At 49.1% G+C, this 26,069-nt stretch overlaps 1 protein-coding gene across 1 annotated transcript in view; it reads right to left on the reverse strand.

Annotated features, from left to right (window-relative positions):
- Positions 1 to 26,069, reverse strand: part of LOC144503414 (nmrA-like family domain-containing protein 1) — a gene marked incomplete at its 5' end in the record, with an annotated part of 119,909 nt that overhangs the window by 48,501 nt on the left and 45,339 nt on the right. The window contains one exon of the mRNA XM_078227722.1: positions 7,929 to 8,167. Within this exon, the coding sequence (XP_078083848.1) occupies positions 7,929 to 8,167 (239 nt within the window). The remainder of the gene's footprint in view (positions 1 to 7,928; positions 8,168 to 26,069) is intronic.

Raw genomic sequence — 26,069 nt, forward strand, 5'->3', positions numbered from 1 at the left:
GGGGGGTGCCCAGACGTCTGGGGCAGAGCGGGGGACTGAGCCGCCGTCGCCCACAGACCTACAAACCCAGGGGGAAAAGCCCGGGGGGAACCCCTCCTCCGCCGATCCTGGGGGAGTTAGGACTAGTTGGCGGCTCCGTGCCACCCACCGTACGCCCTGCGGCGGGGGACTCGGAGTTGAAGGACAACGGCCCAGAGGAGGTAAGCTGCTCGGTGGTGGGCACGGGGATTGTTTCAGGGTCCACCTGGAGCGAGGCGGGGGACTCCCTCGTGTCCCTCACCGAGTTGCCCCTCATCTCCTCTGGGGAACTCAGGGCCTTTATCAATGACCATTCTGGTCGCCCTGACAGCGTCCGACTGGCCCTCGACCGTTGGTCGGACCTGGCGCTGCACGTCCGGTCCACGCGGGCCTGCTCCCAGGCCGCGTCGGACCTGACTGAAGAAGAGCGGCATCGGGTACAGGAGTTCCTCGACAGGCTCACGGGGGAGTGGACTGGCGCGTCTTCCGCCAGCGCTCCCCCACGCACTTAGATAAGTGGTGATGGTGGCACAATGCTACTGACATGAAGGTGACTATAGCCAGCCTCAACATCAACGGCAGCAGCGAGCCACTCCGCAGGTTCCAGAACTTCTCGGTCCTCCGCGACGGGGAGTATGCGGTGTGTTTCCTGCAAGAAACCCGTACCATTCCGGGAGACGAAGCCCGATGGCTCCTGGAGTGGCGAGGGGGGTCTACATGGGCCACCTCATGCTCGCTTCTAGCGGGGTGGCTATCTTGTTGGCCCCGAATTTTCAGCCGGAGATCTTGGGGGTCAAGGAGCCGGTGCCAGGCCGGTTGCTGCACTTGACGGTCCGTGTGGGGGGCGTGGTCATTCACTTGCTGAACGTCTACGCCCCGGGTGCCGGACCGCAGCAAACGACTTTCTACGAGAAAGTGTCCGCTCACCTCGACACCATCGCTGGGGGCGAATGCATCATCCTCGGGGGGGATTTCAACTGCACCCTCGAGGCACGGGACCGCGCCGGCTTCTGGCTGCACACCCCGGCGATGATGAAGTTGCGGGACCTGCTCGGGACCCACGACTTGGTGGACGCCTGGAGACATCTCCATCCTGGCTCCAGAGCTTTCAGTTTCGTGAAGCCTGGAGGCGGAGCGTCCAGAATCGACCGCCTTTACATTTCGAGGGCGCACGTGTCCGGCGTGCCGTCGGCCTCCATACGGCAGGTGCCGTGCACGGACCACCACCTGGTGTGGGCGGAGTTTGCTCCGTCTCGCATCCGGGGGTAATCGCGTACTGGCACTTCAACAACACGCTGCTGGAGGACGAGCGCTTCCTGGACTCGTTCCGTCGATTCTGGGCCGGCTGGAGAAGGAAGCGGGGAGGCTTCCCCTCCTTGAGGCTATGGTGGGATGTGGGCAAGACTCACGTCCGGACCTTCTGTCAGGAGTACACGAGGGGGTCGACGAGGAGGCGGAAATCCAGGCTCGAGGAGTTGGAGAAGGAGCTCTTCGACCTGGAGGCACGTCTCAGTCAGCCCGACGCGGACCCGGCCCTGCGGCTAGAGTACAGGGAGAAGAAGGGCGCGCTGCGGGACCTGCAACTGGTCGGGTCCCGCGGCGCGTACGTGAGGTCGCGGCTCCAGTTCCGGGTGGACCTGGACCGCGGCTCCCCCTTCTTCTACTCGCTGGAAAAAGGGCGGGCTAACCGTCAGCAGCTCCTTACGCTGCTGGCCGACGACGGTTCCCCCGTCTCGGATCCGGAGGGCATCCGGGCCATCGCCCGGGATTATTACACCTCCCTCTTCTCTCCGGATCCGTCCAGCGAGGATGCCCGCAGACTTCTGTGGGAGGACCTTCCGCAAGTCAGCCCGGAGGGCGTCGGCAGGCTCGAGGCCCCCATCGCCGTGGCCGAGCTGACCGGCGCCCTCAATGGCCTCGGTCGGGGCAAGGCCCCGGGGCTGGACGGGCTGACGGTAGAGTTCTTCAGGGCGTTCTAGGACGTCCTGGGGGGCGACTACGCGGGGGTCCTGGAGGAGAGCAACTCCACCGGGGAGATGCCCCTTTCGTGGCGCAGGGCCGTCATTGCCCTGCTGCCAAAGAAGGGGGATCTCCGGTGCCTTAAAAACTGGCGCCCAGTCTCCCTCCTCAGCACGGATTATAAAATCTTTGCCAGGGCTTTAGCTTCACGCCTTGGGTCCGTGCTGGACCACATGATCCACCCCGACCAGTCCTACACGGTCCCGGGCCGATCGATTCACGATAACCTCCATCTGGTCCGGGACCTGATCCACCATTCCCAGAGGGCTGGTCTGTCGAGCGCCTTCTTGTCCTTAGATCAGGAGAAGGCGTTCGACAGGGTGGAGCACGAGTATTTGCTCGGGACTTTGCGGGCATTCGGGTTCGGGATGCAGTTTGTCGCCCGGATCCGTTTACTCTACTCTGCCGCAGAGTGTCTGATTAAGGTTAACGGGTCCCTGACGGCGCCCCTTCGCTTTGGGAGAGGAGTACGGCAGGGCTGCCCCTTGTCCGGCCAACTTTATTCTATGTGCGTGGAGCCATTCCTGCGCCTCTTGCGGAGGAGGTTGTCGGGTTTGACTCTGCGCGGCCCGGACGTCAGGGTGGTCCTGTCTGCTTACGCTGACGACGTGCTCCTCGTGTTCACGGATCCGGCTGACCTGCGGAGGATGCGAGAATGCCAGGCGGTGTACTCCGCCGCGTCCTCCGCCAGGATCAACTGGGCCAAGTGCTCCGGACTCCTGGTCGGTCCGTGGGAGACGGACCCCCTTCCGGAGGAGCTCAGGCCTTTCACCTGGAGCAGGACCAACCTCCTCTACCTGGGGGTCCATCTCTGCCCAGCCGAGGAATCCTGGCCGGCAAACTGGCGGGAGTTGGAGGCCAAAGTCTCCGCCCGCCTGGGTCGCTGGACAGGACTGCTCCGAGTGCTGTCCGACAGGGCGCGAGTTCTCGTCATAAACCAACTGGTCGCCTCCATGCTGTGGTACCGGCTGGTCACTTTGACCCCTCCCCTGGCTTTGTCACCGATATGCAGAAAACCCTCGTGCGGTTTTTCTGGGACAACCGACTGCACTGGGTCGCTGCCGAGGTGCTGCATCTCCCGATTGAGGAGGGCGGACAAGGTCTGGTGTGCCTCCGCACGCAGCTAGCGAGCTTCCGCCTCCAGACCCTGCAGCGATACCTTTACGTCGAGCCTCCTCCACGATGGCGTGCGATGGCGACGTATTTTTTCCGCCACTTGCACGACCTCAATTACGACGTGCAGCTCCTGCACATCAACCTGGGGCATATTCCCACCTCCCTGCGGGAGTTGCCCGTCTTTTACCAGGACCTCCTCACGGTCTGGAACACGGTCGCCTCGCGACGCAGCTCTCCCCCGTCAGGAGTAGCGGCTCTCGTGCGAGAGCCGCTGCTCAGGAATCCGCACCTCCAGCCTTACGACTTCAGGTGGCTGGCGGAGAGGAGGGCCGTGGACGCCGGGGTGACCAGGATAGGGGACGTGCTGGATGGCGGAGGAGCGGGCTGGATGAGCCCCCACGTGCTGGCTGAGCGCGCGGGGGTGGCCGTCTGGCGCGCGGCCAAAGCCATCCGAGACCTTAGGACGGTCGTGCTCGGCCCCGAGTGCGCACGCGGTCTAGAGGCAGCGCAGGCGTGCGGTGGGATCCCGCCCGAGCGTTCCCCTGCTCGGACGGAATTTCACATTGGCCCGAAGCCTAGACCTCCCCCCCCCGGGTCAGGTGCCCCACTGTGTGTGCCGCCTCGCGGAAATGCCCTCCGTGCCCTTTTCCACCGCGCGGAGGCGTTTCCTGTACGGGCTGCTGCTGCACACCTTTCACTACCGCGTCCTCGCCCGTCGCCCGGATACACCTTGGCGGGCCTTGTTGCCGCCGGGCGGCGGAGGTCCCCAGTGGAGGTCCCTCTACGGAGGGATCTCCCCCAATTATCTTGGGGACCTGGGGTGGAGGGTGCTGCACGCGGCAGTGCCGTGCAACCGTAGGTTTTTCCGGTACACGGGCTCCCGAGACTGCCCTTTCTGTGGCCTCGTGGAGTCCGTGGACCATGTCTACGTTCTGTGTTTTAGGCTGCACACCCTTTTTGGTTTCCTCAAACACCTTTTACTGATGTTTTGTTTGCACTTCAGTCCCACGCTCCTGATCTACGGGCACCTGGTGCGGAGAGGGGCGGGTCGGGATGCCGACCTCCTCGTGAACCTGCTCCTGGGCCTGGTGAGACGCGCCATCAATAGGTCCAGGCAGCGGGCGATCGACGGGGCCGTCCATCCTGACTGTCTGCCCCTCTACCGCGGCTACATTCGCAGCCAGGTGTCTCTGGAGAGGGAGCATGCGGTGTCCACGGGCGCGGTTGACGCCTTCCGCGACCGCTGGGCGCCGCAGGGGCTGGGGTGTATTATCGACCCCGATAATCACCTTTTGGTTTGACGTTTTAAGTTTCCTTTCGACTTTGATTTTGGTTCGGGCTGTTCCCCCCTTCCTTTTGGGGAGCCGCCCCTTTTACTTTGTCCCTAAGTTAATTTGAGTTCGTTTACTTGATTGGTGTCGAAAGAAATACCTGATGAGTCCTAATTGATGGTTAAATCAGGGAGCCTCATGCTCCCTATTTAAAGCAGGTGTGTCAGACTCCCAGCCTGCATTCAGCAGGGAGTAACTGGAGAGCTGGCTGTGTACAGATTATGGTGTAAATAAAGTAATTTGGTGACAGGACTTTCGCCTCTGTGGAGTTATTACATAACCTCATGAAAAAGTCAATTTTAAAAGCTATTTTATGCTGTTGTGTGTCTGCAGGGGTCTATTTGGTATTACTTTACTAAGCAAGTAACCAATTAACTAGCCAGATAAATATGGTTAGACAGCCATGGCAGGACAGATGGTGTGTCATAACTGCAATGTGTAGACAGCACCTCAATCCTGGGCAAACATACCTGCTGTTTAGTGTCTGCAGCTTGATTCGGCTCAGAGTTGTTGAGGTGGAGTGGGAGCATTGTGGGGCACCAGGGAGGAGAAGAGTTACCTGGGCACTCTGTTCCAGGAGGCAGCCACAACATTTAGGTTAAGCAGGGCTTTAGAGTTGGTCAACGGTGGGAGAGAGGAGGATGTTACTACAATTCAGTCAGGTAAGAGGGTCCAAGATGTATTGATGGAGGAGCCTGAGCCCTTGATCATGACCAACAGGTACAAGGTACTTACTACCTGTGTGGACGAAAATGAAGGGTGGTTGAGCAAATTGACTTTGGCACCATTGTGCAGGATGCCATTCAAATGGGTGAAGGGGTTACGTGGTAGTGATAGGGGGCAGTATAGTTAGGGGAATAGATACTGTTCTCTGCAGCAGCAATTGGGAGTTCCAATGGCTGTGTTGCCTGCCTGGTGCCAGGGTCATGGAGATCTCATAGAATCATAGAATAGAATCATAGAAATCCTACAGTGCAGAAGGAGGCTATTCGGCCCATCAAGTCTGCACCAACCACAATCCCACCCAAGCCCTATCCCCATAATCCCGTGCATTTACCCTAGCTAGTCCCCCTGACACTAAGGGGCAATTTAGCATAGCCAATCCACCTAACCCACACATCTTTGAACTGTGGAAGGAAACCAGGGCACCCAGGGGAGAATGTGCAAACTCCACACAAACAGTGACCTAAGCCGGGAATCGAATCAGGGTCCCTGGCCCTGTGAGACAGCTAACAACTGTGCCAGTGCGCCGCCCCAGCTCCAACTCTCCTCAGAGTGGTAGGGGGTGAATCCAGTGGTTGTGGTCCACATAGGAACTAATGAGCTAGATAAAACTAGAAATAATGATCGGCTGAAAGATTTTGAGGAGTTAGGGTCCAAATCAAAATGCAGAACCTCAAAGATAATAATCTTTGGATTGTTACCTGAGCCACATGCTCATTATCACAGAGTCAACAAACTGGGGAATTAAACATGTGGGCCAAAGAGTGTTGTGGGAAGGAGTTTTGATTCATGGGGCATTGGTACCAACATTCTGGGAAGCGTGAGCTGTTCCAGTGGAATGGGCTCCAAATAAATCCGGTTTGAATTAATGTCCTGGCATAGAGCTGTGGTGATCTTTAGATTTAAAGGAGAGAAGTGGGGAGTGGACTGGTTAGGTGGAAGGAGAGATTAAGTAATCTAAAGGGAAAATTTGAGGCAATAGAGCAATGTAATGATTTGGATAAAGACAAGCAAAGTGGGACAAGGAAGGGACAGAGGGTTTAACATTAATAGTTCATCAGCAAATAATGCCCATGCAAATAATAGTGGTTAAAAAGAGGCTCTTCACCCAAACATAAGTACCATTCATAATAAGAAAGACAAACGAGCAGCAAAAATAGAGAGAAATGAGCTTGACATAATCGCCAATACTGACACATGGGCCAGAACTTTACGTGCTGCATTTGAACATGTAGCTGACCCGAACTCGTGTGAAATCACGAGTAAACGCTGGGTGGGCATCCCAATATCACTGTGATGTTGCATCATATTACGGTCGGCTGACACACACGGGAGTCAGTAGTGTGTCTGCCAACAATTAAAGTGGTCGGCACATGGGCTACACGACCATCCATTTTTAATTGTTTTTCAATCCAAGGTGTGATAAAAGTCACCCGGAACCATGGCAGGAAGTGCAAGGTGGATTAGCCATGGTAAATTGAGGAACCACTTTGGTTTCAGGGTTATGGGGATAGTGCAGGGAGCAGGTGGGCCTGGTTAAGATGCTCTTTCGGAGAGTCGGTGACTCAATGGGCCAAGTGGCCTCCTTCTGCACTGTAGGGATTCTATGGTTCTATTGACTCTACGGAAGGGTCAGCAGAAGACACCATTATCCTGCAGCAAGAGTCTACAGGCAGCACTCCAGCTACCTGAACATGTCTGAGGTCCAGTGCCCAAGGACACTCTGCCTCTCTGGGGACAGTTACCTCTATGTGCCAAACGACAGGCCTCAAGATCACCTCCAACTGTATAGGTGGCCACACTATCCCAGTGGCGCTAAGCGTTGAGTGGGGGTTTTGAGAAACCACTTTGGAGTCAGTACTGTATTCAATTTTGGCCTCCATATGTAAGAAAGAATATACTTGCCTCAGAATCAGTAGAGCAAAGGTTCAGTAGAATGAGAGTGTTGTTCTATGATGAGAGGCTGAGTAAATTGAGCCTATACACACTAGAGCTTGGAAGGAGAGGTGACCATTGAAACATAAAGATTCTGAAGAGGTTTGACAAGGCAGGCAATTTTGAGTTTGTTCTACCTTGCTAGGGAATCTAGAACATTTGACTGCAGTCTTAGGATAAGGGGTCGATTATTTAAGATTGAGATGAAGAGGAATTTCTTCACTCAGAGATTGTCAATCTTGTCAAGTAATTCCCTCTGAGGGTTGTGGATCATCGAATATATTCAAGGCTAGGGTAGATAAAATTTTAATCTCTCAGGAAACCAAGATATATGGGGACCAGGCAGGATAGTGGGGTGAAAGTAGATGACCTGGCGTGATTATATTGATTGGCAGAACAGGCCTATGGGGCCATAGCTATAGACCTGCTCTTGTTTATTATGTTCTTATGTTGTTCACCTTCGAAGAATTGAAAAAGTTGACCCAGCTCCAAGGGATCAACATATCACAACCTTCGGCAATCAACCCAATGAGTGTTGTCAAGAGGCTTATGCCATAGAGAAGAACAAACACCCTCTAGCACCCTCTTGGAAGAGCAAAGACAAGGACAAATCAGATACATTGGGAATAGTCCTGGGTTTTTTGCGCCCACTGCATCATCCAGACACAGGAACCAAATTTCAGTCCCTTAATTACTGTCGGGTTTTTTTTAACAGTTGTCTCTTTTCTATCCTGTATGCAAAAAATATATTAAAAAATTACACGGAGATGTACATTTCCTTCATACCTGCTGCACTTCTCTATCAATGTCCATACATTCCCAGTAGTTAGTGACTAAGAAGACTCCATACACATTTTTCAACGCATCAAACAGGCTCTTTTCATTGTCCAGATCAGCTTTCACTATTTCAGCTCCAAGACCTTTCAGTTCTTTAGCTTCTTGTTTTCTTGGGTTCCTGGTGATAGCTCTCACCTTAAATGTACCGTCCTTTAACAGGGCCTTTGCCACTGACCCACCTTGATTTCCTGTGCAAGATGAAAGAACATCCATTTAGTTTACTGGTGGAGAATGTCTACATTTTGATGGACCTTTCTTAATACGTAACAAGGAATTGTCTTGGTAACAAATATTTATATGTTACCAAATATTAACCACATTAAAGAATCTTTTTTCCAATTTACAGCAATGAACTTGGCAACTCAAAAAATGCACATCTGATGTTTAGCCATGATGTTCCACAGCGTTCCATTAAAATGAGTTTATAAAGCAGTCATTTAAAAACAAGGACCCATCAAGAATTGTTCCTGTCCCTTTAAGGCCACCAACTGAATAGAAATCTGACCTTCTACTTTCTCGATATTCCCTGGGTAGAAAGTGCTGTAAATAGACACATCCCAAGGTTAAGCAGAGGCTAATTACCATTCCTCAGGAGAGTATGCTTTTTTTAAAAAGTGAGTTTTTTTAATAAATCGGGTTCTATTTGTTGGGTTCACTATCCAGTTAGGAGTTGTTCGTTTAGTGAACACGATTTTTCAGCTAATGGGTGAAAATGCAACCTACATTGCATTTGCATTGCACTTCACCTCCTGCATGTAACACTTTTGGACGTGTTAGATACAAGACTTATTATTTGTATAGAAATTAATGGGCAGAATTTTCCCATCCCGCCCACCACAGGAATTGTAGCGGGCGGGACACGGACAATGTAAAGGTCCATTGACCTCAGGTGGGATTTTCCGGTCTTGGGGAGAGCGTGGCCGGAAAATCCCACCAAACATGTCTTTGCACATGAGTTATGTGCAAAAATTATTTAAATTATTCTATTACTTTTTGCCTCGTTATTTATTTGACCTTGCACTGTATGATCAGAGGTTGCTTCGTCTTTCATCTGAAGAAACAAAATCTGATTAGTCTTTCACTGGATTATTTAAAGACAGTAAGAAGTTTAACAACACCAGGTTGAAGTCCAACAGGTTTATTTGGTAGCAAATGCCACTAGCTTTCGGAGCGCTGCCCCTTCGTCAGGTGGAGTGGAGAAATGCTCACAAACAGGGCATACAGAGACACAAACTCAATTTACAGAATAATGATTGGAATGCAGTCTTTACAGATAATCAAGCCTTAAAGGTACAAACAATGTGAGTGAAGGGAGCATTAAGCACAGGTTAAAGAGATGTGTATTGTCTCCAGACAGGACAGCCAGTGAGATTCTGCAAGTCCAGACAAGCTGTGGGGATTACAGATAGTGTGACATGAACCCAAGATCCCGGTTGAGGCCATCCTCATGTGTGCAGAATTTGGCTATCAGTTTCTGCTCAGCGACTCTGCGCTGTCGTGTGTCGTGAAGGCCGCCTTGGAGAACGCTTACGCGAAGATCAGAGGCCGAATGCCCGTGACCGCTGAAGTGCTCCCCAACAGGAAGATAACAGTCTTGCCTGGTGATTGTCGAGCGGTGTTCATTCATCTGTTGTCGTAGCGTCTGCATGGTTTCCCCAATGTACCATACCTCGGGACATCCTTTCCTGCAGTGTATCAGGTAGACAACGTTGACCGAGTTGCAAGAGTATGTACCGTGTACCTGGTGGATGGTGTTCTCACGTGAGATGATGCCATCTGTGTCGATGATCCGGCACGTCTTGCAGAGGTTGCTGTGGCAGGGTTGTGTGGTGTCGTGGTCACTGTACTCCTGAAGGCTGGGTAGTTTGCTGCGGACAATGGTCTGTTTGAGGTTGTGCGGTTGTTTGAAGGCAAGAGGTGGAGGTGTGGGGATAGCCTTGGCGAGATGTTCGTCTTCATCAATGACATGTTGAAGGCTCCAGAGGAGATGCCGTAGCTTCTCCGCTCCGGGGAAGTACTGGACGACGAAGGGTACTCTGTCCACTGTGTCCCGTGTTTGTCTTCTGAGGAGGTCAGTGAGGTTTTTCACTGTGGCGCGTCCGAACTGTTGATCGATGAGTCGAGCGCCATATCCTGTTCTTATGAGGGCATCTTTCAGCATCTGGAGGTGTCTGTTGCGATCCTCCTCATCCGAGCAGATCCTGTGTATACGGAGGGCTTGTCCGTAGGGGATGGCTTCTTTAATGTGTTTAGGGTGGAAGCTGGATAAGTGGAGCATCATGAGGTTATCCGTGGGCTTGCGATATAGTGAGGTGCTGAGGTGACCGTCCTTAATGGAGATGCGTGTGTCCAAGAATGCAATCGATTCTGGAGAGTAGTCCATGGTGAGTCTGATGGTGGGATGGAACTTGTTGATGTCATCATATAGTTGTTTCAGTGCTTGTTCACCATGAGTCCAAAGGAAGAAAATGTCATCGATGTATCTAGTGTATAGCATCGGTTGAAGGTCCTGTGCGGTGAAGAAGTCTTGTTCGAACCTGTGCATGAAGATGTTGGCATATTGAGGTGCGAATTTGGTCCCCATGGCTGTTCCGTGTGTCTGGATGAAGAACTGGTTGTTGAAGGTGAAGATATTGTGGTTCAGGATGAAGTGGATGAGATGTAAAATTGCATCTGGAAACTGGCAGTTGTCGGCGCTGAGCACTGAGGCCGTTGCAGCAATGCCATCATCGTGGGGGATGCTGGTGTAGAGTGCCGAGACATCCATTGTGACGAGGAGTGCTCCTGGTTCAACTGCTTTAAAGACTACAGCAGATTAGTGGAATCCCTGAGTTTCCTTGATTGTTTTGGTGGTAGGGTGGCCCCTTTAATGGGTGATCCTTTGCGGGCCATGTGATCAGGCCCGCGAACATGCAAATCTTCAGGAGCGATGGCACGCATCGCCATGGCTGGAGGCTGCAGTTGGAGTCAAGGCTTTGTTAGGAGTAGACCTGTATAGTTGTGGTGTTACACCCTTTGCTGCATACAGTTCTCCTCTAAACTTTTCCCCACACACCTTAAACCTATGTCCCCTAGTACTTGACTTTTCTACTCGAGGAAAGAGCATCTGACTATCCACTCTGTCCATGCCACTCATAATCTTGTAAACCTCTATCAGGTCGCCCCTCAGCCTCCGTCGTTCCAGTCAGTACAAACCAGTTTATTCAACCTTTCCTCATAGCTAATATTATATTAATAATATGATATATCATACTGTTAATTATTATTAATATAATAATAATAAAAACATTCAAACATCTCCAGCAGGGACTGCAAACCTTCAGTCTTAGCCATTCTGAGGCTACTCTGACGACTTATATTGGAAAGACACTAAAGATAGTGGGGACAACCTCTGTACCTGTATCATACAGGAACCAGTCAGCTACGTCTAGGTTTTTCAGAGTTCACACCAGAAACTAGAGGTCAAACTGAAAAGGCTGAAAAGGCCTAGGCATCATCAAGCTGTACAGTTTTCAGAATGGGCTGTGCCCATCGTCCCCTGAAACCAGACCATACCGTGAGGATCTGCGGGGACTACAAACTAACAGTAAACAGGAGAGCCCAGCTAGATTGTTACCCCATTCCGAGGGCAGAGGATCTCGATGCTAGGTTAGGAGGGGGCATCAAATATACTAAGCCATGCTTGTCAGCAACTGAAACTGGAAGGGGACTCCAGAAGGTTAGTTACAATAAATATAGTTACAATGGCTTATATCAGTACACCAGATTGCCATTTGGTGTCTCGTTAGCCTGTGCTATTTTTCAGCACACTATAGAGAGTCTGTTGCAAGGAATCCGCAAAGCAGTGGCATACTTGGATGATGTTCTAATTTCAGGTGCGTCTCCCGAAGAAGATAGTGCAAACCTAGAAGAGATCCTGAAGAGGTTTAAGGAAGGTGGCACACGGTTAAGACATGAGAAATGTATCGTTCAAGCTGAGGAGATTACGTACCTCAATTTCAAAGTGGATATAAAAGGGTTTCATCCCTCGAAGATAAAGTGAAAGCTATTAAAAGAGCGCCTGCACCTAGGAATGTGACAGTACTGAAGTCTTTCCTAGGAATGGTCAATTACTACGGAAGGTTCCAGCCGGACACATCAACAAATCTTGCCCCCGTACACCGGCTATTGTAAAAACATCAGCGATATTGGGGAGACTTGCAAAGAGAAGCTTTTGTCAAAATTAAACAGGCTTTACAGTCATCAACACTGCTCGTACACTTCGGCCCAAGCAAGCCATTCGCAGTCACATGTTACACCTCACCATACAGAGTTGGAGCAGGGGTATAAAATAGCAAGTGAAGACAGAGCTGGCATGCCCATCATCTTCTTGCCACCATGCCATCTTGCCAGCAGCAAAGAAGGTAGCAGATGGCACTCCTGCCTAGAGCCCAAATGAGCCACTTAAAAGGCCAATTAAAGCCTTCTTCCCACCCCTGCTGGCATTTTACTAGCAATAGGGATCACCTGGGGAGACAGCCAGGTAAATCCTGGTGACCTCTCAGTGAGCTGTGGGGGAGAACCCTTTGGTCCTTGGACAGGCCTCTGAAATAGATGATCATAAATGGCCCTCCAAGTGACCAGTGGCTCTTGGAAGTGGGTGGCCGTACTTAATTAGCTACCACTGAAAAGATGCGGCCAGTAGTTCCACTGACTGCTAAACTGAGGTTGCCCCCATTTCTGGGTCCATTGGTAGGATTGCCTGCACTAAATTCCAGCCCTGATCTTGTACAGTGTTCTCTTTATGTTAAACTGCCTGATATGAATAGAATGTGACCATGGGCGGCACAGTGGTTAGCACTGCTGCCTCACAGAGCCAGGGACCCGGGTTCAATTCCAGCCTCGGGCGACTGTGTGGAGTGTGCACATTCTCCCTGTGTTTGCGTGGGTTTCCTCTCATACTCCAAAAATGTGCAGGTTGGGTGGATTGGCCATGCTGAATTGCCCTTTGGTGTCAGGGAGATTAGCAGGGCAAATACATGGGGTTACAGGGATAGGGCCTGGGTGGAATTGTTGTCAGTGCAGGTTTGATGGGCTGAATGGCCTCTTTCGCACCGTAGGGATTCTATGATTCTATGAATTTCCCACCTGCAAGCCACATCACCCAACCCAAACCCACCCCTAGTTACTGGCCACCGTGCCCATCTTGAGTCTGTTCCTTCAGAGAAGAGCGCGGCATGATGGCACAGTGGTTAGCACTGTTGCCTCACAGCTCCAGGGACCTGGGTTTGATTCCCGGCTTGGGTCACTGTCTGTGTGGAGTTTGCACGTTCTCCCCATGTCTGCGTGGTTTCAAAGAACAAAGAACAAAGAAAATTACAGCACAGGAACAGGCCCTTCATCCCTCCAAGCCAGCACCGACCATGCTGCCTGATTTAACTAAAACCCTCTACGCTTCCGGGGACCATATCCCTCTATTCCCATCTCATTCATGAACTTGTCAAGATGCCCCTTAAAAGTCACTACCGTATCCACTTCCACTACCTCCCCTGGCAACGAGTTCCAGGCACCCACCACTCTCTGTATAAAAAATCTGCCTTGTACACCTCTTTTAAAACTTGCCCCTCGCACCTTAAACCTATGCCCCCTAGTAATTGACTCTTCCACCCTGGGAAAAAGCTTTTGACTATCCACTCTGTCCATGCCTCTCATAATCTTGTAGACTTCTATCAGGTCTCCCCTCAACTTCCGTCGCTCAAGTGAGAACAAACCAAGTTTCTCCAACCTCTCCTCATAGCTAATGCCCTCCATACCAGGCAACATCCTGGTAAATCCTTTCTGTACCCTCTCCAAAGCCTCCACATCCTTCTGGTATTGTGGCGACCAGAATTGAACACTATATTCAAGTGCGGCCTCATTAAGGTTCTATAAAGCGTCAACATGACTTGCCAATTTTTAAACTCAATACCCCGGCTGATGAAGGCAAGCATGCTGTATGCCTTCTTGACTACCTTCTCCACCTGCATTGCCACTTTCAGTGACCTGTGTACCTGTACACCCAGATCCCTCTGCCTATCAATACTCCATAGGGTTCTGCCATTTACTGTAGTTTTCCTATCTGTATTAGACCTTCCAAAATGCATTACCTCACATTTGTCCGGATTAAACTCCATCTGCCATCTCTCCGCCCAAGTCTCCAACTGATCTATATCCTGCTGTATCCTCTGATGGTCCTCATGGAAAGGGATAGGCATGAACCTCGGGCCAGTGGTTTTAGCTGGGGGAAGGGTAATTATGAGGCTATTAGGAGAGAATTAGGAAACATAGGTTGGACTAGGAGATTACAGGGACTGGGAACGTCCGACATGTGGAGTTTTTTCAAGGAGCAGCTACTGCGAGTCTGTGATAGGTATGTCCCTGTCAGGCAAGGAGGAATTGGTAGGGCTAGGGAACCGTGGTGCACCAAAAAAGTTTCTTTGTTGGTTAAAAAGAAAAAGGAGGCTTATGTTCGGATGAGACGTGAGCACTCGGGTAGTGCACTAGAAAACTTTAGATTGGCTAAGAGGGAGTTGAAGAGCGAGCTTAGAAGGGCTAAAAGGGGACATGAGAAGACTTTGGCGGATAGGGTTAAAGAGAATCCTAAGGCGTTCTATAGGTATGTCAAGAACAGAAGGTTGGTTAGGGCAAGTTTAGGGCCAGTTATAGATGGCAGAGGGAAGTTATGTGTGGAACCGGAGGAGATTGGTGAAGCATTGAACCAATATTTCTCTTCGGTGTTCACGCAAGGGGACATGAATATAGCTGAGGAGGACACTGGGTTGCAAGGGAGTAGAATAGACAGTATTACAGTTGATAAGGAGGATGTGCAGGATATTCTGGAGGGTCTGAAAATAGATAAATCCCCTGGTCCGGATGGGATTTATCCAAGGATTCTCTGGGAGGCAAGAGAAGTGATTGCAGAGCCTCTGGCTCTGATCTTCAGGTCGTCGTTGGCCTCTGGTATAGTACCAGAAGATTGGAGGTTAGCGAATGTTGTCCCATTGTTTAAGAAGGGGAACAGAGACTTCCCCGGGAATTATAGACCGGTGAGTCTCACTTCTGTTGTCGGCAAGATGTTGGAAAAAATTATAAGGGATAGGATTCATAGTTATTTGGAGAGTAATGAATTGATAGGTGATAGTCAGCATGGTTTTGTGGCAGGTAGGTCGTGCCTTACTAACCTTATTGAGTTTTTTGAGAAAGTGACCAAGGAGGTGGATGGGGGCAAGGCAGTGGACGTGGTATATATGGATTTTAGTAAGGCGTTTGATAAGGTTCACCATGGTAGGCTTCTGCAGAAAATGCAGATGTATGGGATTGGGGGTGATCTAGGAAATTGGATCAGGAATTGGCTAGCGGATAGGAAACAGAGGGTGGTGGTTGATAGTAAATATTCATCATGGAGTGCGGTTACAAGTGGTGTACCTCAGGGATCTGTTTTGGGGCCACTGCTGTTTGTAATATTTATTAATGATCTGGATGAGGGTATAGTTGGGTGGATTAGCAAATTTGCTGATGACACCAAAGTCGGTGGTGTGGTAGACAGTGAGGAAGGGTGTCGTAGTTTGCAGGAAGACTTAGACAGGTTGCAAAGTTGGGCCGAGAGGTGGCGGATGGAGTTTAATGCGGAGAAGTGTGAGGTAATTCACTTTGGTAGGAATAACAGATGTGTTGAGTATAGGGCTAACGGGAGGACTTTGAATAGTGTGGAGGAGCAGAGGGATCTAGGTGTATGTGTGCATAGATCCCTGAAAGTTGGGAATCAAGTAGATAAGGTTGTTAAGAAGGCATATGGTGTCTTGGCGTTTATTGGTAGGGGGATTGAATTTAGGAGTCGTAGCGTTATGTTGCAACTGTACACAACTCTGGTGCGGCCGCACTTGGAGTACTGTGTGCAGTTCTGGTCCCCACATTACAGGAAGGATGTGGAGGCTTTGGAGAGGGTGCAGAGGAGGTTTACCAGGATGTTGCCTGGTATGGAGGGGAGATCCTATGAGGAGAGGCTGAGGGATTTGGGATTGTTTTCGCTGGAAAGGCGGCGGCTAAGAGGGGATCTTATTGAAACATATAAGATGATTAGAGGTTTAGATAGGGTGGATAGTGATAGCCTTTTTCCTCTGATGGAGAAATCCAGCACGAGGGGGCATGGCTTTAAATTGAGGGGGGGTAGTTATAGAACCGATGTCAGGGGTAGGTTCTTTACCCAGAGGGTGGTGAGGGATTGGAATGCCCTGCCAGCATCAGTAGTAAATGCGCCTAGTTTGGGGGCGTTTAAGAGATCCGTAGATAGGTTCATGGACGAAAAGAAATTGGTTTAGGTTGGAGGGTCACAGTTTTTTTTTAACTGGTCGGTGCAACATCGTGGGCCGAAGGGCCTGTTCTGCGCTGTAATGTTCTATGTTCTATGTTCTATGTTCATCGCTATCCGCAAATCCACCAACCTTTGTGTCGTCCGCAAACTTATAAATCAATCCAGTTACATTTTCCTCCAAATCATTTATATATATTACAAACAGCAAAGGTCCCAGCACTGATCCCTGAGGAACACCACTTGTCATGATGTGGAGATGCCGGCGTTGGACTGGGGTAAACACAGTAAGAAGTTTAACAACACCAGGTTAAAGTCCAACAGGTTTATTTGGTAGCAAAAGCCACACAAGCTTTCGGAGCCTTAAGCCCCTTCTTCAGGTGAGTGGGAATTCTGTTCACAAACAGGGCATATAAAGACCCAAACTCTATTTACATGAATAATGTCACAGCCCTCCATTCAGAAACGCACCCTTCCATTGCTACCCTCTGTCTTCTTTGACCGAGCCAGTTTTGCATTCACCTTGCCAGCTCACCTCTGATCCCATGTGACTTCACCTTCGGCACCAGTCTGCCATGAGGGACCTTGTCAAAGGCCTTACTGAAATCCATGTAGACAACATCCACTGCCCTTCCCTCATCAATCATCTTCGTCACTTCCTCGAAAAACTCGATCAAGTTCGTGAGACACGACCTCCCCTTCACAAAACCGTGTTGCCTCTCACTAATACGTCCACTTATTTCCAAGTGGGAATAAATCCTGTCTCGAAGAATCCTCTCCAATAATTTCCCTACCACTGATGTAAGGCTCACCAACCTTTCCTCCGATTCTCCAGTTTCCTTCCACATTCCAAAGATATGCGGGTTAGGTGGATTGGCCATGCTAGTGTCCCAGGATGTGTAGGTTAGAGGGATTAGCAGGGTAAAATGTGGGGTTACAAGGATAAGGCCTAGGTGGGATTGTTGTCGGTGCAGACTCGATAGGCGGAATGGCCTCCTTCTGCACTGTAGGGTTTTTATGATTTCCATGAAGAGGGGAGAGAAAAGAAGAAAGCTGGGACAGAAGCAAAATTACCGACTGATTTAAAATGAGCAAAACTGAGAGGCAAGTGCATTTAAAACAGCGGCAGTTTCCATTTTTGGCATGTACTTGACTTCTTCAGAATTTTCAGACTTTCCTTCACAGTAGCTTGCCTCAGCTAAGATATTCAACAAACTGCTTTGCTCACTCCAAAGTGGGGATCTGATTTTTAATAAAAGTTAATTTATGGTGTGATAGCAACAATCAATAACTCCTTGTCACTTTGCACGATCTGAATCACTTGATGTGTGCAGTGTTTATATCCCCAAGTATAATGACTGATATAATGCCAATGAAAAGCTAAAATAATAACTAATTTAATCATTACTTGCTTAAATGCTGCATTCACATTTCGCATAAAATGTAACAGGAATATACAATTTTGTTGAGTCACTGAAAAGCTGTGAATTGATAAGATGTTGGATGATTGGATAGATCTTGCACATTTTCCCTTAACTAAGAGGACAATTAGATGCTAAAGTTCCTACTCGTGCTGCTTTATAAACTGTAATGTGGTCAAGGCTTTAACAGCTAATTGACAACCATTAGAGGAAATGCTTATTTGTTGCCTCTTCCTCGCTTGCAGTATGATGTGGAGACGCCGGCATTGGACTGGGGTGGGCACAGTAAGAAGTCTCACAGCAGAAGGTTAAAGTCCAACAAGATTATTTGGAATCACGAGCTTTCGGAGTGCTCACCTGATAAAGGAGCTGTGCTCCGAAAGCTCGTGATTCCAAATAAACCTGTTGGACTTTGACCTGGTGTTGTGAGACTTCATACTGTGCTCACTTGCAGTATGGCTGTGATTTGTGCGGGAAATCACTGGCTTCACCCCACACACTGGGACTTGTTGGAAGTAATGCATGATGGCACTGATGCCTGTAGATATGCTTAACAAATTAATTGTGCTGGAAGCTGTTGCACATATATAGATGTCAAGATTATTGACTAAAAATGAGATTGCATGTTTATTTTATCAATTTTCTTCTGTCATGGTAATCACTCTCTTCCAAGAAAAACAGATGCCGCATTGAAATTATCTCAATGTTAGAAAATGATTTTATAAAATATTAAGACTTTTTTTATCTTGTTATAATGTAAAAGCAGACTATTTCTGGAAGATTGTCTGGAAGCCTGGCTGAAGGAGGCTGAGAAGCTGTGAATTGATAGATCACAGAATCATAGAATCTCTACAATGCAGAAAGTGGCCATTTGGCCCATCGAACCTGCACTGACAACAATCCCACCCAGGCCTATCCCTATAATCCCACAAATTTACCCTGCTAATCGCCCTGGCACTAAGAGGCAATTTAGCATGACCAATCAACCTAACCTGCACATCTTTGGACTACAGGAGGAAACTGGAGCCCCCAGAGGAAACCCACGCAGACACGGGGAGAATGTCCAATCTCCACACAGACAGTGACCCGAGGTGAGAATTGAACCTGAGTCCCTGGCGCTGTGAGGCAGCAGTGTGCTAACCACTGTGCCACCATGCCACCCATGTTGAATGATTGGATAGATCCTGCATATTTTCCCTTAACTGACAGGACAATTAGATGCTAAAGCTCCTACTTGTGCTGCTTTATAAATAGCAATGTGGTCGAGGCTTTATTTGTCCCACTATCCAAAAATCTCTGGATACGCTGGACATCATTTAAGCAGAGCTTCTTGGTGATAAAGATTAGTCATTGCCCTTAGACACAACTCCTTAATCTGTTCAAATGCCAACACCACTTGCTCCTCCTTTCTTCTGAGATTCACCTAACGCTCCCTCTCGAAATGCACTATGTATCCACTGGACCATGGAACTACTAGACTGTCATCAAAATCCATCTGGTTTATCAATGCCCGTTTTGGAAGAAAATCTGCCGTCTTTAACCGGTCTGGCCTACATGTTACTCCAGACCAACAGCAATGCATTGACTCTGAATTGCTCTCTGAAATGGCCTAGCAAGCCAATCAGTTTTTTTAAAAATTCATTTGTGGGACATGGACATTGCTGACTGGGCCAGCATTTATTGCCCATCCCTAGTTGTCTGAGAACAGTTGAGAGTCAACCACATTGCTGTGACTCTGGAGTCACATGTAGGGCAGACCAGGTAAGGATGGCAGATTTCCTTCCCTAAAGGACATAAGTGAATCATAGAATCATAGAAACCCGACAGTGCAGAAAAAAGTCATTCGGCCCATCGAGTCTGCACCGACATCAGTCCCACCAAGACCTTATCCCCGTAACCCCACATAATTACCCCGCTAATCCCTCTACCGTACGCATCCCCGGAACAGTAAGGGCCAATGTAGCATGGCCAATGCACCTAACCCGCACATCTTTGGACTGTGGGAGGAAACCGGAGCACCCAGAGGAAACCCAAGCAGACACGAGGAGAATGTGCAAACTCCACACAGACAGTGACCCAAGCCGGGAATTGAACCCAGCCACCTGAGCTGTGAGGCAATAGTGCTAACCACCATGCCACCCAAAATTAATTGAATTTGAATTACACTAGCTGCCATGCTGGGATTTGAACCTGTGTCCCCAGCCTGTGTCTCTGGAATATTAGTCTAGCGGCATTACCACTATGCCACTATCTCCCCATGTGTTGTGGGGCACTAACACTAGATGAGATTTTCTGACAATTGACAATGGTTTCATGGTCATCAGTTGAATCAAACCATTACAGAAAAGTTGAAGAATAAAATTGGACCACCTTCAACCTAGGCACCAGAAATGACAAATACGCCCTGCCTCAATATTGAGTCCAGGCTCCATGGCATCATGTCAAAATGGGCACGAAAACCTGTCACTGATTATCACCTACTGCCTTCCCTCAGCTGATGAGTTAGTACTTGCCCATGATGAACACAACTTAGAAGGCGATTTGAGGGTAGCAAGAGCACAGAATGAACTCTAAGTGGGTGACTTCAAAGATCATTACCAAGAATGGCTCAGTAGCACCACGACTGACCAAGATGGCTGAGTCCTGAAGGACATCTCTACCAGACGGAGTCTGCAGCTGGTGGTGAGAGAACTAACAAAAAGGAAAACACTAATTAACCTCCCCCTCCCCAATGGTGACTTGTCACAGATGGAACTGTCCATGAAAATACTGATCAGAGACACCACCAGACAGTCCTTGTAGAGACTGACCTCTTACACTGAGGATACCCTTCAATGTGCTGTGGTGCGCTAACACCATGCTAAATGGGATAGATTCAGAACAGATCTAAGAGTTAAAAACTGGAGACGTTTGGGCCATCAGCAGCAGAATTATATTCAACCACAATCTGTAACCACATGGCGTGGCATAACCCCATCCTACCATTACTATCAAGCTGGAGTCAACCCTGGCACCATGAAGAGCGCACGAGAGCATGTCAGGAGCAGCACCAGGCAACCTAAAAATGGAGTGTCAACCAGATGAAGTTAAAACACATAATTACATGCATGCTAAACAGCAGGAGCAGCATGCAATATTCAAACTAAAGTGATCACACAACCAACAGATCAGATCAAAGCTTTACCGTCCTGCCACGCCTGGTTATGAAGATGGTGGCTGATTAAACAACTAACCACAGGAGCAGCCTTCACAAATATCCCCATCCTCAAAGGTGGAGCAGCCTGGCACATCAGACAAAATTGAAGCATTTGCAACCATTTTCAGCCAGAAGTGCCAATAGATAATCCATCTTGCCCTCCTCCCGAGGTCCCCAGTATCACAGATATCAGACTTCAGCCAATTCAATTCACTACACATGATATCAAGAAACAGCTGAAGGCACTGGATATTGAAAAGGCTATGGGCCCTGACATCATCCCGGCAATAGTACTGAAGGCTTGTGCTCCACACCCCTAGTTAAGCTGTTCCAGTACAGCTACAATACTGGCAACTACCCAGCAATCCAGAAAATTGCTCAGATATGTCCTGTACACAAAAAGGACAAATTCAACCCGGCTAATTACTGCCCCATTAGTCTACTCTCAATCAACTGAAAAGTGATGGAAGGGGTCATTAACAGCACTATCAAGCGGCACTTACTCAGCAATAAGCTGCTCTGTGATGCCCAGTTTGGATTTCGCCAGGGTCACTCAGCTCCTGACCTCATTACAGTTTGGTTAAAACATGGACAGAAGAGCTGAACACAAGAAGTAAGGTGAGAGTCATTGCCCTTGACATCAATGCAGCATTTGACCTTGTGTGGCATCAAGGAGTCTTAGCAAAACTGGGGTCAATGGGTGTCAGAGGGAAACCCCTCCACTGGTTGGAGTCATACCTAACACAAAATATGACGGTTGTGGTTATTGGATATCAATCATTTCAGTTGCAGGACATCACTGCAAGAGTTCTTATGAGTAGCGTTCTAGATCCAACCATATTTAGCTGCTTCATCAATGAGTTTCCTTTCATCGTTAGGTCAAGAGTGGGGATTTTTGATGATGATCGCACAATGTTCAGCACCATTCATGACGCTTCAGATACAGAAGCAGTTCATGTCCAATGCAGCAAGACCTAGACAGCATCCAGGCTTGGCTGACAAGTGGTAAGTAACATTCTCACCACACAAGTGTCAAGCAATGACCATCTCTAACAAGAGAGAATTTAATCACCACCTCCTTGACATTCAATGGCATTACCATTGTTGAATCCCCTATCCTGGGAGTTACCATTGACCAGAAATTGAACTGGACTAGCCATGTAAATACTGTGGCTACAAGAGCAGGTCAGAGGCTAGGAATCCAGTGGCAAATAACTTACCTCCTGACTCCCCAACGCATGTCCATCGTCTACAAGGCACAAGTCAGGAGTGTGATGGAATACTCCCCACTTGCCTGGATGAGTGCAGCTCCAGCAACACTCAAGAAGCAAGACACCATCCAGGACAAAGTAGCCCACTTGATTGGCACCCCATCCACAAACATCCACTCCCTCCACCATCAACGTGCAGTAGCATCAGTGTGTACCATCTACAAGATGCACTGCAGCAACTCACCAAGACTCCTCTGACAACAGCTTCCAAATCCATGACCGCTACTATCTTGAAGGACAGGGCAGCAGATAATTGGGAACACCACTATCTGGAAGTTCCCCTCCAAGCCACTCACCATCTTGACTTGGAAATAGATTGCTGTTCCTTCTCTGTCGCTGGGTCAAATTCCCAGAACTCCCTCCCTAACAGCACTGTGGGTGTACCTAGACCACATCGATTACAGCGGATCAAGAAGGCAGCTCACCACCATCTTCTCAAGGGCAATTAGGGATGGGCAATAAATGCTGGCCGAGCCAGTGACGCCCACATCCTATAAAACAATTAAAAATAATATATTCCGTGCCATGCTTGTAATACTGCAGTGTCTGCCAATGTTTCAGAAAATGAGTGAATGAGTGGGTAGGTAGTGAATGAATAAAATGCAAAGGAGAATAGTTGCTCTCCATCTATTGCCTACAATCCCAATATATGGAAGCTTCTTTTCTCATTGGAAGTCGATGAGGACAAGTTGGAAAAGACCCTTCTGATCTCATCTGCTCACAACAGCTACTGAAATACATTCGTTCTCAGGCTGTATTTATTACTCAGTCCAACTTGCCTTGAGCCTCCTTTCAAATTGTTGCATCCTCATGGTGACGGTGTTCCCACAGTAGGTCAGTCAGGGACATGGCATGTCATACTCCAGGAAATCAGGTGGTGAAGGACAGGACTGGATCCAACCTTTACATACTTTTATAAGTATTTCTTTAGAGATATACATTAGAAATATGTACCTTCTCACTCCATCAATCACAGTTTTAATCAGTTCCTTTTTAATTTCTTTTGAGTATAACGAGAATAAATAAAGCAAATTAACTGAGGGACAACTCAACCAATTTGATGTCAGTTGGAGAATTCCAGGACCTGAGTCTGCCCAGTTACCATAAGAAACAGAATTAGGTCATTCGGCCCATCAAGTCTGTTCCATCATTCAATCATGGCTGCTATGATTCTCATCCCCATTCTCCTCCCTTCTTCCCGTAACCTTTGATCCCCTTGTTAATCAAGGACCTATCTATCTCTGTCTTAAAGACACTCAATGACCTGGCCTCCACAGCCCTCTGTGGCAATGAGTTCCACAGATTCACCACTCTCTGGCTGAAGAAATTCCTCCACCTCTGTTTTAAAGGAGCGTCCCTTCACTCTGAGGCTGTACCCTCAAGTTTTAATCTCCTCCACTAGTGGGAACATCCTCTCCACGTCCATTCTATCTAGGCCTCTCAGTATTCTGTAAGTTTCAATTAGATACCCCCCTCATCCTTCCATCCACTGAGTATAGACCCAGCCTCCTCAACCACTCCTCATATGACAAACCCTTCATTCTTGGGATCATTATCATACCAAAGAAAGTATGTCATGTATTTCTTCTACCCCCTGGATTTCACCTTTGTCTGCCCAACGGTGATGATAACATTCAGTGCCCGAGCTGCTGAGTTTCAAAAAGTCAACTGTGGAGTAATTGGTGCCTCCATAGTTTCTCACTTCAGCTGCTTGGCCTGGACCAAGACTCCTCATAAGAAGGGTGGTATTGGTCCTATGGATATCCCACTGAAACAGTAGATTGCCAAAGACTATGGTATTCTGAAAGAGGATGAAAGACTTGCTTAGAGGACTCTTTATTATTGATGATAAAGGAAATCTGCGGCAGATTACAATCAATGACCTTCTAGCTGTTCAGAGAATGAGATTCTAAGGCTGGTGCAAGCCTGGGCGGCACGGTGGCACAGTGGTTAGCACTGCTGCTTCACAGCGCCAGGAACCCGGGTTCATTTCCCGGCTTGGGACACTGTCTATGTGGAGTTTGCACATTCTCCGTGTGTGCGTGGGTTTCCTCCGGGAGCTCCGGTTTCCTCCCACAGTCTGAAAGATGTGCGGGTTAGGTGCATTGGCTGTGCTAAACTGCCCCTTAGTGTCAGGGGGACTAGCTGGGGTAAGTGCATAGGGTTATGGGGATAGGACCAGGTGGGATTGTGGTTGGTGCACACTCGATGGGCCGAATGGCCTCCTTCTGCACTGTAGGGATTCTATGGATTCTATGATTCTAATTCACTGACAAACATGGAGAAGTTTACCCCGCTGACTGGAAGCCTGGCCAGGATAACGTCAAGTCTAATGTGAATGACAGCAAAAGGTTCTTTGAAAAACAGTCCCAGATATTTGGTCCAATCCTGGTGCTGAGCATTAAGTAAGAGAAAATGTTGAATTTTGTGAAGGCACTTGTGAAGCCCTGGACATTTGGGGAATAGAACTCCTTCCGATTGATTAAGGGCATCCCCTGATTCCACAAGGCCCTAAGGGCGACATAAATTCCGTCGACAGAAACCTGCACTATGGGCACCCCGACGATGGCGGCAAAGCCTGCAGCTCGGGCATCCTGTGGAGTCCGGGCCATGTAAAAGTGGATGTAGTATCCGGCCCAGGCATACAGGGCATCCATCACCTCACGGATGCACTTGTGTGCAGAGGACTAGGAGATGCCGCAGAGGTCACCACTGGGAGTCTAGATGGATCCAGTGGCGTAGAATTTGAAGGCCACTGTGACTTCCACTGCCACCGGGAGCAGGTGTCCTCCTACCCCACGAGGACCTGGCACTGTCTCTTGACTGAGCCAGAGTCTGCAGCGACACATGGCATCCTATCATTAAAGGATAGATGGGTCCTGTAAAGTCTGTGTCGCTACTTCCACCGTCACCTGACACCCCCCTCAGTCCAATGGGCAGCCGCATCCTGGCCCCAAACAATGGCCCCCTGTCCCCCTAGTGCAGCCTCTAGCCTGAATTGGCCTCATCACGGGCAGCCGTCTGCCTCCTCCGCCACAGCAGCCAAGAGGATAACTGCCGGCTCTGCTGGCTCCAATGTGAAATCCATATTTGCCCTGGGCAGTGGGTGAAAAGAGAGAGAGAGCCCATAAGGTTATCCATCCCGACCCTTCACTCCATCCCATCAACCACTGTCCCTATGAGACTAGATGCTGGCAACCCGACACCATCCCCAGTGTCATGTGTCACCTCAATGGGCTGCTGGCCATTACCACATCCTTGCCACGGTGGGCACGGGGAACATGAGGGTGACCGTGAGGGGGGGCCCCATTGGGAACCCTTGATGCATAGACCTGAATGCACCTGGACGTCTGGTGCAGTGGCTTCCAGGAATGGCTGCAGTTCAGACAGACGGTGGAGAAGCACCCTCATGAATGTGACAAGACAGGTGGCCATTGTAGGCAGCACTGCAGAATCCATGCAGTGTGAGGAGCCATGTTAATATCTGCCAAGCTCCCGTGACTGGGGCGACAGCTGCCAGACCTGGTGCTTGTTACTGTTAGTAGACATGCAACAAGACCGGGATAATGATCAGGCTTGGGCTGATAGGTGACAAGTAACATTCGTGTCTCACAAGTATCAGACAACGACCATCTCCAACAAGAACAAATCTAACCATCTTCCCATGACATGCAAGAGCATTGCCATCAACTTAACTGGACAACCCACATAAATACTGAGGCTGCACGAGGGTATCAGGGGCCAAGTATTCTGTGACAAATAACTCACTTCCTGAATCCACAAAACCAGTACATAATCTACATGGCACAAATCAGAAGCCAAATGCACTTGCCTGGATGAGCCCAACTCCCAGAACATCGACACAGCATTCAAAAC

Source organism: Mustelus asterias, chromosome 14, assembly GCF_964213995.1.
Source record: "Mustelus asterias chromosome 14, sMusAst1.hap1.1, whole genome shotgun sequence".
Taxonomy (NCBI): domain Eukaryota; kingdom Metazoa; phylum Chordata; class Chondrichthyes; order Carcharhiniformes; family Triakidae; genus Mustelus; species Mustelus asterias.